The sequence below is a fragment of the Chaetodon auriga genome, chromosome 20 (assembly GCF_051107435.1).
Source record: "Chaetodon auriga isolate fChaAug3 chromosome 20, fChaAug3.hap1, whole genome shotgun sequence".
Taxonomy (NCBI): domain Eukaryota; kingdom Metazoa; phylum Chordata; class Actinopteri; order Chaetodontiformes; family Chaetodontidae; genus Chaetodon; species Chaetodon auriga.
The window spans coordinates 1,605,590-1,623,580 of NC_135093.1; the positions used below are offsets into that span (position 1 = coordinate 1,605,590).

The following is a 17,991-nucleotide window of genomic DNA, read 5'->3' on the forward strand; positions in this document are numbered from 1 at the left end:
ATGATGCATAATTCAGTGATATAACTCTGATGGGGGCATTTTACCTGCTTAATGAGTCCTGTTACTTTTATTACTTAGTTTGCAGCAAATACTTTTTTAGTTCTACTTAAGTGAAACCATGGACGCTTTTACAGCCTTCAAACACGCTGGGGCAGAAATGATGGATTCTGGTTTTATTTACACTCTGTTCAGACTGCTCTGGAATCAGGCTGCACCTAAATAAAAGATTTCAGTACTTCTTGCACCACTGAGTGTCGGCGGGATCATTCCAGGCTCACTAGAAGACGTGTTGTTTTCAGAACAGGGTCAGCATTTCAATAAAAGTGACCCCTCCCAAAGTAACAGTGTCAGGTAATCAGATGGGTCATGGACGCACAGTCAGCGGGTTGAGCTGAGGGAGGAGATGCAGACACGGGGGAGAACATTCTTAACGCTCTCATGATTCATCAGCTAAAACATCAACTCACATGAATCTCCTTTTTTTTCTGCCTTGTTTCTTCACGCGGCCTCTCTCTATGTGATCCTTTCAGCCACCTGCAGAACGACCTTATCACATATAGAAAATCCATACGTGTCCATTAATTATAAATGATACATTGCAGAACTGTTCATCCGTGCAGCAAAGAGCAGGCTGCACAACAAGAACGATGGTGAATCCGACGAACCTGGATTTGTTCTTTCAGCTCGGCCTGTGACATGTCTGTGGTCCTGCGTGGGCGAAGAAGCACGATCATAGTAAGCGTGTGAGATGCACGAGGAAAAGTTGACTCCCTCTGCTGCTAGGAACCCAATCTGATGGAGGAGGGGGGATTGAGAGAGGATGAATGTTGCGGGGTGGGGGAGGGGGCTTCATCCAACATGTATGAACAGTAGGATTAGAGCGGGGATCGTCCGGAGAGCCAAGTCCCACTGAGTGCCTTTCCCCGGTGTTACATCACAGGCTGCTCATGGGAGATTTCTGTTCTGACTCCTCTTATCTAACTGAGCGAGCTGAGGAGAGGAGGAGACAGCTGCAGGCGCTGCCTCCAGGAGCATCAAACACTGAACAGTAAAGTCAGGACAGAAATGTTTGCTTTGCAGGTGAAGAGGGGCCAGTTTCAGCCTGCAAGCTGCAAATAAAACCCCGCAAAAATAGCTCCTTCCTCCACATCTGATGCTGCACTGTATGCTTCAGTGATGAGAACATGCTCAGGCAGCACAGCAGCCTATCCTCAGCCTCTGACGGCCCCCCTCCCCCTGCGCACGGAGCGCAAAACCCGCTCCAGAAATTCTCTGTGGGAGCATTACGGAGCAAGATGGCGCTCTCTCTGTCAGCACCTCGGACAGCTCCCGCAGCTCTGACACAAAACTGAACGTTTCATTTGGCTTCATGTCTCTCGGAGGTGTCACGTGTCTGGTCCTGATGGCTCAGAGCTTCAGATGATGTGCGCGCGTCCAGGTCGCTGCAGCCGCGAAGGGAAATTCAATTCTGGATCAACTTGACTGCTCTTAAACAGGACTTTGTCGACCAGCAGCTCTCACCTCCTCCTCCTCCTCCTCCTCCTCCTCCTCCTCCTCCACCTCCTCCTCCTCTTCCTCTGCAGCGGCAGTCCAGATCTAGGAGTTCAGGAGGAAAAGGGAAAGATCAGAACCGGCCTCGGCCTGGGGAGACTTTCCGCCGGAGGAGCAGCGCGTGTCTGTCCTCATCACACCGGCACGATGGAGGGACGCGGCGACAGATCACCAGGAGCCGCTTCGGAAAGCAGAAACGAAGCCGTGTTCAACAAATAGAGCTGCCTAGTTAGTTGCTCTCCATGCTCTGCAGTTTTTCCTTCGGCTCTGCATCGCCGGTAACGAAGATGTTGATGCTCCTGGTGACGATGTCTTCGCTCGTGTTCAGCCCCGGCTTTGCCCTCAGCTCCCATTTCAGCTCAGGTGAGGCGACATTCCGCTGCAAACATCCACAGAGAGCGAGCTGTTGTTTGATTATACTCGTTCAGCCCTCGCAGAAACACCTACATGATCTCAATGTCCAGCTAATGGCGTGACTGCAACGTATAGAAATGATGTAATCTTCCTCCTCCGAGCTGCCACTGCTGTGTGTGTGTGTGTGTGTGTGTGTGTGTGTGTGTGTGTGTGTGTGTGTGTGTGTGTGTGTGTGTGTGTGGAGATTTGGGTTGAAAAGGAGCGGACACTGTGAAGGAAAGCCTGTTTTCAGAGTTCAAACAGCTCTCACATCAGTTTGTTTGAGCTGCTCGGGTCAGCTGAGCAGTTTAAAGGTGCAGTGCGTATAAAGGTGAGAGGCAGGAGTGAAGGTGAGAGGTGAGGAGGAGCTGTGGGAGCAGAGGCTTCCTCTCACTGAAGCGGCAGGATGTGGCTGCTGTTATCCAATTAGTGCTGGAAAGGAGGAGGATTATGGGAGCTGATGAATGGAGGCAGATCGCCTCATTGTTCCTCACGTCGTGCTGTAATAATCTGAACTCTGCCTGTTTTTATTACGCAGCGTAAGCAGCTGCTGGCCTGTCATTCAGGTGGTTTCCATGGCAACCCACAGGTGCAGCAGTCTTTCCCGTCTCGTTTTCAGTCAGTGAAGGATGGATTCACTCCTGCTGAGCCTCGGCATCGGTTGTGTACGTCGACACTGGCATGTTCTTCTCTGTTTATGGGACGCGGCGCTCAGCGTGCCGCCAAACAGCCTGATGAGCACGATGGTCTGCCCTCCATTTGATATCCTCCAAATATGCTTAACAGGGTCTCTGCTGCCTTTCCTGCCCCCATGCCGGGGCTTCCGTCTGTGCAGCTGTTGATTTGTACCAGGTGACCAAAGCAGAGCTTTTTATTCTTTCCTGCGTCTCTTTTTCCAGAGTCCGTCTGTCTCTCCTGTTCAAAGCACAGGTTGATTTAACCGGACAGCATTTGGATCCCAGCTGGATGTTTGTCAGGTTCAAATCCTCTTCAGCTCTTCATTTTGATCTGACAGAGATTAAATTGTGATTAGCGTCTTGTCTTTGTAAATCAGTTGGAGTGTGTGGGTGTCTCTTTGTCTCTATGAATACACTCTTTTCTCTGCTCTTGTTATTGAGCTAACCAAAATACTGAAATCATGGCTGGGATGGTTTTAAAGGAGCGTTCTGGTATTTCTACGCCTCTGTCTTCTTCTTGTCATTGATGGGTCGTGCTAACTTTAGATTTTCCACCTCTGCAGCCAGTTAAGCAGTGAGTTTTCTAAAGCTTTCCACACAAACGACTAAAATCAAACATGTTTCTGTGAGTTTGACGCTACATAAACGCAGGATTTAGCCTCCTGGATTAGCTCACTTCGCTAACTGCATGGAGATCTCCTTCCAGGGCAGCCACACCCTGGTGTGTGTGAGGTTATGGGTTGAAAATAAGAGTTAAGCACACATTGTTTTTCCCCTTGAAGTAGCTTTAAGACTGTAAAAGTGCTGATTTATTTATCTTCTCACACAGTCTGGTATCATAGATGCTGAGTATCGACTCACTGAAGCTGTTTTATGGTCAAACACCAGGTCCTCTGCAGCTACACGGCTCCACCAAATGGAAATATTCTAGATGTTTCCCCAATATTCACAATCACATGTGATATCTTGTGTGATCCCCATTTGAAGGCTGGCTGCACAGCTTTGTGATCCACTGGCAGGCTGATGGGTCTGAAGGTGATCAGGTGTCTTTCTTTGGGATGTTTCTTAGTTTAATGGTGATTTTCTGCTCAGCTGTACTTTTCTGTTAGATGCATATTTAGGAAAATGCTCAAATACAGAGCTGAAATTGTGAATTCATTAGTTGTTGGCAGATGATTAACCGGCAATTTGTCATAAGGCACTTTGGGAGCAAACATTCCAAATATGCATTTATTTTCAAATATTAATATTTGCTGATTTGTCTTTTTTGATTTTTCTCTGGATATCTGAAAAACAGACAAAACAAGCAATCTGGAAATGTCAGCTTTGGCTCCGGATGTGCTTTTCCACGGTTTTCTGACAGGTTGGACTTGGCAGACTGTTTTGATCATGAAAATAATGAGTAGTTGCAAACCTTCCTTTATTTTTTTTGACAAAGGCTCCACTTGATCAGTTTTAGTAGTTATTAGCTGTCGGTCCGTGTTTGTTGGAGGGAAAATCAGCTGCACAGAGAACAATATGTCATCAGTTTATTGATGGTGAAGGGATGAGGATGAGGGGGCAGGAGAGAAACTGAGGACTGGGAGTGTGAGGGTGAATCGATGCTGTCCAGTTGCTTGGATCTTCCTCTCGTGCCAGCGGTGATGACCGCTGCACAGGGCGCGGATACAGGGATGACATCACAGCCCAGTAAGGGCAGGGCTTGGTATCAGTGGTGGAGGGGGTGATTTTACTGGCAGCGCTGGCTGCGTTCCCGAGCTCCATGTAATCCATTTCACATTTCTCAGTGGGCTCCTGGCTGCGCATGCAGAGACACACTCTGATTATATGGACACAAGACGGGGAAGCAGGACATACTGTGCTGGAGAGCCCGCTGGACGTCCCTCTCTCCAGGCTGAACTACCTGCTGGACGACACAGGTGAGGAGCTGGAGGGGCAGGTAAACCCGGGGGATTGTTGGGCTGGAGGTGGAGTGTCTGTGGGCTCCTCACACAGAGAGAAAACTAGAGTCAAAGCACAGAGCTGGGATTAGACGGAAGAGAGGAAATAGCATCGTTTTCAAAGTACGTAGAGTAGATGTTGATGTTTTGACTGAAGGAGAAGTTTGGAGAATGAAGAAGTGGAGGGCATAAAGCTGTGGCTGTAAACTGGATTCATGCCAGTTACAGTGATTGAACAGCCTCTGAAAGCCTCCTCCTCTGATCTGCACCTCAGAACCTCCCGTTAGGAACAACTCTCCAGCGCTCGCACTGATCCCAGAAGATGAAAGCACTGTGGTGGTCTTAAGTCGTGAATATCCGGCAGCAGGATTTCTCATTTTTCCCGCAGTCTTTTGTGCTTCTGTGGGACGGCTCGTTCAGAACATAATCATTCCCGTATTGAAAGGCCCAGAGTGTCTTAAGTGAGACGAATGCAGACATGCCTCTGATTGCTAATAGCTTCTGCACTCTGAGAGATTCTCTTTATGTGTGTGTGTGTGTGTGTGTCCTGAAGAATAATAGCATCTAGTGGTATAAAAACTGTTTTTGTTTCAGGAACCCCCCCCCCCCCCGCCTCTATTCAAATTATTTTCCCAGCGTTGTGATTGAGGTGAATTCGTCACTCTCGGTTGAATGAAAAAGGACGTAAACATCGTCAGGTTGCAGCTGAGCGTCACATCGACACACAAACACCAGCACACATCCACTTTGGAAGTTTAATGGCTTGATGCAACGCAGAGTCCATCAATGCATTGACGAGCTTGTAGAGCGGAGCAGCTCAGCACCTTCCATCAGACTCAGAGTCTCTAAACTGCTGAGCTTTATTGAACATCTCCACTTAAACCTCATTGAGAGTATATCCAGAGTATTTCAGTGCCCGTGTCTGTTAGACACCGGAGGTCAGAATTAGGGATGAAACTATTAAATTAGCATAAAATGCTCATCAGTGTCTCAGAAGCAAAATTTAGTTTTGATTGTTTGTTACAATTTATATGATAAAACAGAGAAAAGTATGAAATGTATCACAATGTATCCAAAGAATAATGATGAGAGATGATGAAGATGAAAACTCCTCCACAGGTCATTGTTATCTTAGTTTTCCATCTGTTTCACATGTCGACCTCGCAGAGGAGGAGAGAGGCTTGTGATCGTCTCAGACCTTCATCTTCTTTTGAACTCAAACACAGCTGTGATTTTAAATTCACGTGGAAATACGAAGCCACACTTAATGAAATAATGATGAATTCTTTTTTTATCCTTGAGGGAAGTTCTCTTTGTTTGGCTCGCTGCACAGGGTTCGCAGCAGCGGAGGCAGCAGAGATCCAGCGTCTTGCTAAAGAGCACTTCAGCCTCCAGCTGAAGGACGCGCTGCCGGCTTACCGATCATCACTTTGCTGCGTCTCATCTTCTGGAAATACGTGTTCTCGCTTTAGCATGTTGTCTCTGTGATGTTGCCCCTTTGATTCACTGAAGTCTGTGGATCCTTAACTTCATGCTTTGGATCTTTAACGTGCTTGTTCCAGCTGATGATAAGGTTCTTGAATCCAGCCTTTACTTCTGGTTCAGTTGTTTTGGCTCAACGTGGACGCGGCATTTCTTCTAACGTTCTAACGTGTTTTATAGAAGCAGCAGTAAAACACTGCATCAGCACTGTGAAAAGAAACCCTGGCGATGACGATGATGATGATGATGATGATGATGATGATGATGATGATGAGTTTTATTGATGTTTATTATTGTTTTATCTCCTAATCCTCCCGCTGATTGTCTCCACTGATAGTCCGACACAGGCAGAGAGTTTCAGGCTCGCTGCTGCTCTGATGTCTGATGCAGGATCTCTGCAGTGGTGCCCTTGAGCAAGGTTTGCTAGCCCGCCACTTCCATCGCGCCCTGTTGTGGGCCTGACTAATGGGACGGATGATGAAGTGTGACACCAGTCACCTGTTTACGGTCTTCCGTCTGCCGCTCGGTCCCCGGGCCTGGATCTGTGTCTCTGCGTCTCCTGATGACAGCCGATAAATTTCACAGTGGAAGTTGTGTTTGATCAGGTTGTTATGCTGTTGACAAAACACACGGCCGGCTTAATGGGTGTTTTGTCCTCTGAGGCAGCAGAAGTAGAAGAATGGGAGGGAATGTGAGCGCTCTCCCTCAGCACAGCGCCTGTTCTGGTGTTTCAGCACTGTGGAGAGCTCCCACAGTCTGAGCAGCGAGCCGACGAGGAAGACGGAGGCCGCCTTCTGTGGCCATCTTACAGACTCTTTAATCAAACCCCGTTCAATCAGCATTCATAAGCAGGATATCAGCAATTGATCAAATGTCCATAAGCCACTATAATGCAGCTATGCGCACATACAAGAAGCTTCCATAACTGAATGCGAATGCTGTATAAGATGAGGATGGCAGCGGCTCTGACACTGTGTCGCCGCCGTGAGAGCAGGATTCAGGCCTCAGCTCTTCGAGGTTCAAACCAACCCTCCGACTTTCCTCCAGCGTCTCAAACGCAGCAAAGATCCAGACTGACAGGCCGGCCGAGTCAGAGGTGGCACTGCGTCTTCAGGATGTCCTTTCAAAGACGGATTAGCACGTCTCACAATAAAACAATTTGCTCTCCAGATGAAATCATGCAAGCTATTATTTCTTTTATTACTTTGCCTGTCTGTGTAATTATAAGTGTACTAAGAGAGTAATTTCATTTCCTGGTTCCCTTTTAGCCTCCCTGCTGAGGCATTAATGACTAATTGATTTGCTCTGGAGCGATACACTGTTTGAGGGACATCCAGTTATCATCTTTGCTCTGTTTAGTCTGTTTGCACAAGAGAGGCTGATCACTGCGCTGGAGGACAGGAGAGTCAACACGTGGAGCGCTGCGCCGACCGGCTGCTGATTCAATCGATACGCCACGTTGTTGACTTATTTTAATCTCCTTCTCTTTGGGTTTTGGCATCATAAACTTTTCCTGTTTCTCTCCTCACCTCTGTCATCTGTGCTGTATGTTGCTCTCTTTGCCTTCCCTCTCTCTGTATATATATCCATCCATCTCTATTTCTCCATTAACTGTGCGACGCAGAGCCTCCCAGTCCCTGCAGTATCACAGCAGGCTGTTAAGCCTGTGATTTAGAGGGATTCATCACTGGCCACGCTAGCCCGGCTGAGAAATGGGGTGATTGGCTCAGACTCCAACTGTGTCCTGATGCAGAGAGAGAGGAGGGGGGAGAAGAGGAGGCAGCGGTGTCAGTGGAGGAATAAGAGGCAAAAGGAAAGAGGAAATGGGCTCCTCGTTCAGGTTCAGGTAAATGAACATGAAGGCATCGTGATCATCAGCTGAGCTTCCTGAGCGCCGTTCACGTCGACACACCTGCTTCTATAAATCTTCTTTCCAGGCAGTGGATTGATCACCTGTGAGCTAACCGTCTCACTGGACACGTCACAGCTGTGCAGGATGTTTTCAGAGAAGAAACTGGGAGCGTGCTCATTTCCAGATGTGGCCAGGTGCTGCGTGGGGGGTGGGGGGGTGAAGCATAAGCATCATAATGAAGACAAAGCCTCTGCAAATAAAGAAAAAAGTCCCTCCATGTACATTTATGTCAGTCAGATAATACAGTCTGATGAGATGTGACTGATTTCACTTACTGGCTGTGAGCGCGCAGTAATGATTTAAGGCGACTCCAATGACTCCATCAACATTTTAATCAACTCACAGCTTCACTCAGCTTGATCCTGGCAGCTGGACACTCAGAAGAGATTTTTCTGAATAAATCAATTTTGGGCTCTAAAACTTGGGAAGACAAAAATTGGATTTTGTCCTCCATCGCTCGTGGAAGTGACGCGTCTGCTCGCTCTGCCGTGTTTCTCGTGAGGTGCCACTCCGACAGTTCACCACCATGACGTAAAGTTCAGCTGCATTTGTTGTATTAATAAACCGCAGCAAGAAGTTTTCCACCAAATGAAGTGTTTCATTAAGCAGTGTGCTTGATGACAGTTGGATCTTTGTCAGACACATATACCCACACAGTGCATGTATCTGTCTGTATCTACATATACATATACATATGTATATGTATATGCTGATGAGCTCTGTGGTGACCGGTGTGGTTAACCATCCATGTCACCATATTGGATGTATCTAAAATAGCTGAAGGTTTCATGAAACCACACTTACTTCACCTCTAATGAGACAAAACCACTGAGAGCTGAGAGGCGACCTTCTTCACTCCAAATACAAAGAGTACTGCGTGTGATGTATTTGTACATGTATTTACGCGCCTTCGTTGTACTTGAAGACATTTGAGGCGTGTGAGATCGGCACGACGTGGTGATGACCTGTGAGGTCATCGCCGCTGACCGCCCACACGGCTGAGGAGCGACCATATGCCTTAACAGCTGTAAGGCAGCAGAAACTCCCTCAGACCGAATCAGTGTCGTTCATTACAGGTTAATTCAGCATTTCAGAGCTCTTTAACCGACCAAGGTCTGAGGGAGTGACGCTCTCTCCCCCTCTGTCTCTCTCTCTCCCCCTCTCTCTCTCTCCCCCCCCCCTCTCTCTCTCCCCCTCTGTCTCTCTCTCTCCCCCTCTGTCTCTCTCTCTCCCCCTCTCTCTCTCTCCCCCCCCCTCTCTCTCCCCCTCTCTCTCTCTCTCTCCCCCTCTGTCTCTCTCTCCCCCTCTCTCTCTCTCTCTCCCCCTCTCTCTCTCTCCCCCTCTGTCTCTCTCTCTCCCCCTCTGTCTCTCTGTCTCTCTCTCTCCCCCTCTGTCTCTCTCTCTCCCCCTCTCTCTCTCTCTCTCTCTCTCTCCCCCTCTGTCTCTCTCTCTCCCCCTCTGTCTCTCTCTCTCCCCCTCTCTCTCTCTCTCCCCCTCTGTCTCTCTCCCCCCCCCCCCCCCTCTCTCTCGGCATCATAATTTGCACGTGAGCGGGCAGACGCCGCACGTGAAGCCTCTGCAGCTGGAGGGATTTAGTTTTCATGTTATGATGGGAGAGATAACTCTGAGTGTGTGTGTGTGTGTGTGTGTGTGTGTGTGTGTGTGTGTGTGTGTGTGTGTGTGGTTTCCTTATGACACACACTTCTATAATGTGCTTTCACCGGTGAGGCAGTGAGTGAGTGTGCGGCTGTGTGCATGTGTACGTATATATCCACCGTTTGTCCACGTAGGACAGAGCGAGCAGGAAAAGAGAGCATCTGCGTAGCTGCTGTGTGGGTGGATGTGTGAGTGTTTGCACGTTGTGTGACAGCGTTTGCTCCAGTTTCTAGTTTTGGCCGTTTCCCCGGCCTCTTCTCGGTCACAGATGAGCTCATCCAATATTTAGAACATCAGTCACCCCGGCCTGAAATACCAGCACTCAGTCTGTGACTTAACATCATCCTGGTCCGACTGCTGTTATTGAGCCCATGTCAGATCTTCACTTTGTTATGCAGTATATTCATGAAGTACACGAGCTTTTGCATCTCTGTCACACATGTTTTCAGCAGTGAGGGAGGACTGAGTGTCAGCTCTGCCCATAGGCTTCATGCTGAGGACATTTCTCATTGATCAATGCAGTTTTTCTTGGAGACACTGTGGGTTCTGTTCATGTTTTGCCTTTGTTAAACCTGCATTAGTTGATTTCTTTTGCCACTCGGTGTCAGTAGACATGCAACTGCAAACATGTTAGCAAAGAATTTTCATATCCGGCATAATAGGATTCATATGGAGTCGTACTTTTGACCATACAGCCAAAAAAAATTCCAGTATTCACTCCTTTTTATGTCTGTTTTAAGTGAAACATATCGACTCTTTGGCTGCTACACGCTGCGCTATGTTTACCAGCTAGCTGCTAACTCTGTCTGCAGTTTGGTGCAGGTAGTTTACAGGATTTTTATCAGAGCTTTTCAGTGAAAACAGCTGCCTGCTGAGGCTGGAAACGAGGCTAAGAGGAGAGAAAAACAGTAAATCTGCATGCTGTGAAAACACCAAAGACGATAAACCGCGACCCCTTTCACATCACACACACTCATTTGAGCCATTGTTAATAAAGAAAGATTGATTAGTGCAGCTTTGAAGTTTTCAGCCAGAGATTTGTACTGGCCTTCACGAGGATGCAGCAGTACTCAACAAGAAGTACGAGTACTCATGGGAGAGAATCAGACGTGCTAGAACTCGGTACGAGGGAGCACTGGCCCAGTTCAAGCACTGGTTATACAAACTGGTTATGTAAGAGGCCTAAAAACAGTGAACGTGAAAACATGCCATATTCATACATGCAGTCTGTTTGTGCTTACACACTCATGCCAGCAGCTTCTCCTCTGCCTGAGCCTGCATGCAGATCTTCACAGCCTGCGCGTTGATCACATGTTGCATCATGAGAAACCGGCAGATTGTTATTACAATTCTGAACAGGTGTGACTGAATTTGGGCGCCATTTCCCCGCTAGAAGCACTTCAGATGCATAATGTTCTCAGCCATGAAGCCGTTTCGCACGCGGTGGCACGCTGAAATGAGGCAGCCTCCATGGCAACTGTGCTTCGAAACACGCTGGGGGGGGGTGCTTTGGAGAGGGTCCACTCCCTGTGATCATGCATAATCACGGCGGGCACATATCACAAACCTGGCCAGCGTCTCTCATTAATGCTTGAAAAGGCGCTGGTGTCTGTGAAGAGACGCTCTGCAGCCTCGCTGTCGTTCACACGCTGCCCTTCAAAGAGAAGACCCTCCATTAGTTAAAAGCTGCTTTTATGTAAATGTCCAGAGAAATGCCACCACACTGAACAGTGCCGCTGGGGCTGAATTAGCCAAAGTCTGTCTGTTGCCATCTGCAGTGACTGTCATCAGAAACACTGAGATTCGGATGAGCCGACTTCATCGAGAAGTGCAGCTTCTTTTGCTCGACGTGTTATTTTCCAGACAGGAAGAGCCTCGTCTGCAGGTTGTGTTTGTGACACGCGCTGGCTTCAGACTCAGATGAGCTCCCGTCTTTCTAGCTGTAATGGTAACAACGCTGCAGTCGCATCTATTGGGTAAACACTCTCTGAAACCTGCCCACGTGCCACATGCCGTGATGCTCCTCAGCATCCTCTTACAGTTTTATCGGCAGCAGTTGTGTGATATTCTTTTCGTTTTCGTCCTTACTGTGCTGTCATCCATTGTTAATGCTCTTACATAAGTTTTACATCATCAAGGTTAGCTTTAGTTGAAGATCATGGTTTGGCTCACACACAGTCTTAAAAGAGTCCACTCAGGTGTTGTGATCTTCCAGCCGTGCTCGGTCTGGTACGAGCAGTAGCTTATAGTGGCTAATGTGAGCTAACGTTAATGTTATGCTTGTGTACACTTAGCTTACTTTATCATCTGTGTGTTCATCACAACGTGCGACACCTTTCAAGTTAAATGTATAATTTAATGTGTTGTTAATATTACAATTTTGAGCTTTACCTGAATTTTAAATGAGGTAAAGTTCAATGTGCCATTTTACATTAACATACACACACATACACAGTACATACAGCACACAGTCTCATGTTGATGACATATTAAAACATAAACACATTATAAATTGGAAAAAGTAGCCTATATACAATATTAATAAGGCGTAGCATCATATCCTTATTATTACATCATGTTCCCATTTCATCCATAACCTTTGAGCTGCAGCTTTTAAACCACGTGAATGTAATGGGCACTGACATATAATGCAACAATGCCTGTGTGTGTGTGTGTGTGTGCATGCATGCATTTGTGTGCGTGTGTGTTTCACCCCTGCGCCTTGTGTGTACCGTAATCAGCTGCTCCTCTGAGGTGTGTGTGTGTGTGTTGTCTAATCGCCCCTGCATGGCATCTGCGATGTGATGTCACATGTGAGCATGTGCAGTCAGCGCCGGCGGGGATGGAGGACAGGAAGCAGAGATTTGTTCTGCTTCGGTGGCCTCTCTCTTCTTCATCCGGATGCAGAGGAGCACAGTGAGAGCAGGAGAAAGAGACAGAGAGGCAAATAAATCTGAGCGAGTGTAGAAGAAGAAAACAGGTAGAAGCGTTTGAGGAGAGGAAATCAGCTCCCTGTGGCCAGGAGTGAGGAGAAAGGAGGAGGTCAGTGATTAAGGACCCAGATGAAGGACTGGAGGAGCTCATAAGCATGTAGGAATGAGGCCGTGCTCCCGTCTGTGACGTGTCATAGTTTGTGTTTTCTGTGCTCCATTGAGTCTCCCTGATGTGATTCATCCACATCAGAACCACAAACAGCAGGACGCGTTCACGCTCCGCTCTCGTGCTCTCAGGACGCGCTCAGGTGCAACATGTGACGCTCCTGCAGGAGTCCCACTCACCTGTGTGCCTTTGTACCGTTTGTCAGACGTTTCTCTTCACTTTAACAGCACCTGTGCATGCATACAAAACGACTGCATCTACATAAAGGCTTGTTTTGTCTTCATGCTTCACCCGTCACAGTGAAGCTACGCTACACGTGAGCTACACGCTCCACAGACCCATAATCCCTTGCTTCCGTGCTTTTCTCTCCACTACGAGGACTTGATAAATGCCAGGCTTTCACTGCGTATCACTCTGAATAATACTCAGACATCTTTACAAATACTGTGTTCACTGAGGCTGTTTACTGAATATTTATTTCATAACAGATTCAAGATCTCAATGATTCATAAGTGTGTGTGTGTGTGTGTGTGTGTGTGTGTGTGTGTGTGGTTTCCTCCACACTGACAAATCTGATGAAAATATAATTCAAAATGGGAAAGAAATTGTGGGTTTGTACCAAGGTTGTATTTATAAAGGTCGCAGAAGCGCTACCTTCAGAACAGGTTTCATATATTTGTTATGACACAGTGGAGACGGTGTTGAACATCAGCCTGTTGTCACTGTCACTGTTAGCATGCTGACATTAGCATTTAGCTCAAGCCGCCGCTGTGCTCAGCTTCAACAGAGCTGCGAGCATGGCTGTCCACTCTCGGTCTTATTTCATTATTAATATTCCATATTTTTTAAAGTATTTTTTCTCTCTAACAGCGTGTCGAGTAATCTGTTCTGCAGCAAAGCATTTTAATAACGTTTCTCTGAATCTGAGTCTGATGCAGCTTTGCAGTTAGTTGCAGTTCCATATTATTAGTTCATGAATGTCACAGAAACAGCAGAAGTTTAAAAAACATGTGAATCATCATTGACACGAATATGAACATCCATGTGTCATGTTTTCAGCCACATGACCTCCCCTCGCCTCCTCCACTTTAACGCAAAGCTAAGTCCTCACAGCCGGTTGCCTGTTTCTGCTCTCTATGACAAAGCAAACCCACAGAGAGCAACACAACCGCTGTTCATCCCCATTCAGAGCAAAGGCGCCGGGCTTCAGCTGTTTTCATTACAAGAAACCCACGCGCACACATGCAGCGAATCCCATCATCCCCAGGGGCGGTGATGTCACATGAAGATGGAGAGCAGAGCAGAAGAGAAGAAGCAAACAAAGGAGTGACATTCATGTTTGTCGTGATGGGAGGTCAGTGGGAGGGATGTCGCTGCACCGCTGCTTCTCTCAATGTTGTGACCTTTAACAGATCACATACAGATGCAGCCCGCTATGTGGCTTCACACACACACACACACACACACACACACACACACACACACACACACACACACACACACACACACACACACTCTTTAAGCTGAATGCCACAGCTGATGAGTGAGTGAGAGGGAGTAAGAGCTGTTTATCTGTCTCACTGGATGTTCATTATGGAGCCTCTGCTGACTGAATAAAGTAGCTCAAACTGCACTGACTTCAGTCCTTGAGCACGTATTTCGTTGTTTTCCGTCCTGCTGATACACCCATCAGGTCCCGCAGAGATCTCTGCTCTGCATCAACCAGACCGGGCCGAGGAGCGAGAGCCTCAGGTGGAAGCTGTCAGCAGCAGAAACAGACAGCTGAGGCTACGCTCGCCATGCTGACGCTCTGCCGCAGCACGCCGGGAAATGTCAGGTGGACGACATCCGTGCACACGTGTTACCCGCTGAAATCAACACGCTCCTGACAGCAGAAGCACAGACGCAGGCAGAGCTATTCTCTTATTTCTACAAGGTTGCTGAACAGAGATAATATGGCCGCTCCAGGGAGATGTGTTTCATGGTTAGTTGCTCCGAATTACAGCTTCCTGTGTAATTAGGTTACAGTACGTGGGCTGCCTGCTTGTATGGATGGAAGGTAGACCCGACTCCCACATGGTATGAATACCTAATCCTCCAAATCCTCTGTGTGACGGGTCCAAACAGTGCGATGTTATACTGTTCTGTAACTCCACTGAGCGATCTCACGCCATGCTGGAGAGCGGCAGGATGAATGACAGTGAAAGGCTTCAGGAGGGGAAACGGAGGGCGTCGAATTCCAACACAGGAAGTGGTGACGTGTAAGCAGAAGAGAGGTGACGTTCGTTCAGGGCGACACATCGAGAGTTATTAACCAACCGCACGGTGTTTGTTACACTGATGTCCTCGTTCCTCTCAAATATGCAGTTTTACATGGAAAATGGGTCAATTTAACCTTTAGGGATCAGACTCACACTTCTTATTACAAACAGAAATATAACCAAATTAAGTTGATTTCTACACTTTTTAATCGAAGTCACCAGTGGTGGTTTTCCAGAAAAATGGGCCTGAAATGGCTGCGTTCAGCTGTGGGATGCACATGTAGGAGGAAAACGATGGTGCATGACTGAAGCTGAAGCTGTGTGAACAAACACTGAATCAAAATGTCCTGTAGCTCACACACTAACCAAGCCAGCTCACAAACCCGCAGATCATCACATTCAGCAGGCTGCAGCTTCTCCACAGGGGGCTTCTTCACTCCCTGCCGCCTCGCTCTGCACATGCTAACCGGCACCAACTGCAGGCCTGGAAAGCAGTGGTAGCAAAGCCGAGTCTGTTTGTGCTATGAAGCTCCAGTAAGCTCCAGAAATGTTTCGACGTGAGCCACAGGAGTATGAATAATGGAGCATCACATTATGCACAGAGCTTATAACATCACCTGCAGCTCGGCACAAAACTCCGCTTCTCCTCCTCTTCACGCTCTTTTCTCTCCCGAGTTAAGCTGAAATGCTGTGTCCGAGGTTTATTTCCTTTAAGGTGTCAAGTTGTTCTTTGTCTTGGCACAGCGTCTGCGAGCTTTAGGAGGGCATCTGAATTAGTCTGAGGGGGATTTGGGGGAAGCAGTCACCATGGAAACCAGCGGCGTTTTTTTGCAGCCTGTTCTCGAGTCAGAAGCGTCGGCAGCTGCTCGCTAACATTTGGTCGTGTTTGCGCGGAGATCTCCAATGACAAACCAAACACGCATCACAGGTGTTGTCTGTCTGTCTGTCTGTCTGTCTGTCTGCCTGCCTGTCTGCCTGTCTGTCTGTCTGTCTGCCTGTCTGTCTGTCTGTCTGTCTGTCTGTCTGTCTGTCTTTCTGCCTGTCTGCCTGTCTGCCTGTCTGTCTGTCTGTCTGTCTGCCTGTCTGCCTGTCTGTCTGTCTGCCTGTCTGTCTGTCTGTCTGTCTGTCTTTCTGCCTGTCTGTCTGTCTGCCTGTCTGCCTGTCTGCCTGTCTGTCTGTCTGTCTTTCTGCCTGTCTGCCTGTCTGCCTGTCTGTCTGTCTGTCTTTCTGCCTGTCTGCCTGTCTGCCTGTCTGTCTGTCTGTCTGTCTGCCTGTCTGCCTGTCTGTCTGTCTGCCTGTCTGTCTGTCTGTCTGTCTGTCTTTCTGCCTGTCTGTCTGTCTGCCTGTCTGCCTGTCTGTCTGTCTGTCTTTCTGCCTGTCTGCCTGTCTGCCTGTCTGCCTGTCTGTCTTTCTGCCTGTCTGCCTGTCTGTCTGTCTGTCTGTCTTTCTGCCTGTCTGTCTGTCTGTCTGTCTGTCTGTCTGTCTGTCTGTCTTTCTGTCTTTCTGCCTGTCTTTCTGTCTGTCTGCCTGTCTGTCTGTCTGTCTGTCTGTCTAAGCGTCTTCTGTCTGATGAAGAAATGACCAGAAGGACGCTCGCTGCCTGCTCTCATGTGCAGCAGCAGATGCACAGCAGATTGGTTTTCTCTTTGGCCCTGAACGCAGATTGTTCACGACCAGCTCATCAGCTTCATGCAGTTCACATGTGTTTGGCCCATATGGGCTTGTTTAACCATCTCTAACCCTCCCTCCGCCCATCTGTTTCCCCCCTGTCATCATCATCATCGTCTTCAGCCTCTCCTCTGTTGTTTTTTTTTCTATCTGATGAGTCTTCCTGTTGTCATCCCGTCCCTGTTTCTCTGATGGAAGCGTGGTGTCAGCACTGTTGCATGGTAGCAGAGGACAGCGGGGGAACAATCATTTATTTTGCCAGCGCCAGCATTTCTGATGCTGTGTCTCGGTTTGCCGTGAGCAGGAAGCTTTGTCTCTGTCGCTGCTTTGGCACGCTGCATATCTTACAGCGAGAAGCATCAATTGATCGTCTCCATTCCTTAACTCCTGACCCAAATCCAAACCCTCTGCAGTGCAGTCTGTGTCGTTATTGTCATTTGGCTTTGCATGCAAGGATAAATTAGGTGTAATGTGCATGGAATAAATCATTTTAAGGGAGTAAAACCCCTTAAGGTCACTTACCCAGACCAATGATAAGCCCTATATGTTGTTTATGGTCTTAAATCTGCTGTTTGCATGATAATTAAGGTCTTTATGGTGCAACTTTAGTGTCCATTAATGCATTAATGCATTTATCTTTTGTTGGTGCATGGCTCACAGTACAGTACGCGTAAGAACATCAAATACACATAAAAAGACAACGACAGCAACAATTTCATGCAGAGAAAGTTGAGCTGTAGCAGTTAAAGAAAATAAATATCATGTAGATAAATATAGATCGCTGTATGCTCGATCAGCGAGTCCATAGGTTCCTCCTCAGCTGCTGCTGAGCTGCACAGCAGCTGAGGGGATGTTTTAAAACAGCACTTCTGTGCAGAGGGACTCTGATCCTCCGCCCCGTAGAGCAGGTATGAAGGGGGAGGGATGTGTCATAAAGGATTTTGTGGGCCATTCTGTTTACTGTGCTTGGATAATGATCTGAGAGGTGGGTCTGTGTGCAGCCTCTCAGGAGTTTGGCTTCATTCCTCACAGACCAAACCAGGACACAGTGTTAAAGGTTAATACACTTTCAGTCAGAGCTCTGCAGACTCTGCTCAGGATCTCTTTAAAAAGCTGCAGCTGTGGCTCGTTGGACAGAGTTGAGCTCCAGACGGTGTCTTGAATGTCCTGCACCTAAGACTGTGGGAAATATAAGTTATCATTTCCCATATTTATAGGACTGTGAGATCATATTACAGGATGCTTCCGCCATTTTTTTTCTGAGCACAAATCAAGCTCTAACTCTGCTCTGCAGCAGTGAAGTTTGCATTCAAAGGCAGGTTTTGTCCATTTATTTCTACACCTGTTGTTTT

General features: G+C 47.7%; 1 protein-coding gene across 2 annotated transcripts in view; it reads left to right on the plus strand.

Moving 5' to 3' along the window:
• The first annotated feature begins 1,279 nt into the window (after window positions 1-1,279).
• aatkb (apoptosis-associated tyrosine kinase b) overlaps window positions 1,280-17,991 on the plus strand; it is a 44,563-nt gene continuing 27,851 nt past the window's right edge. The window contains exon 1 of one of the 2 annotated variants that reach the window (XM_076759865.1): window positions 1,280-1,914. In XM_076759865.1, coding sequence (XP_076615980.1) covers window positions 1,794-1,914 — 121 coding nt within the window. In that variant the 5' untranslated portion in view covers window positions 1,280-1,793. Of the gene's footprint in view, window positions 1,915-4,306; window positions 4,541-17,991 lie in introns of those variants that run through there. The other variant, XM_076759866.1, reaches the window with a different exon arrangement.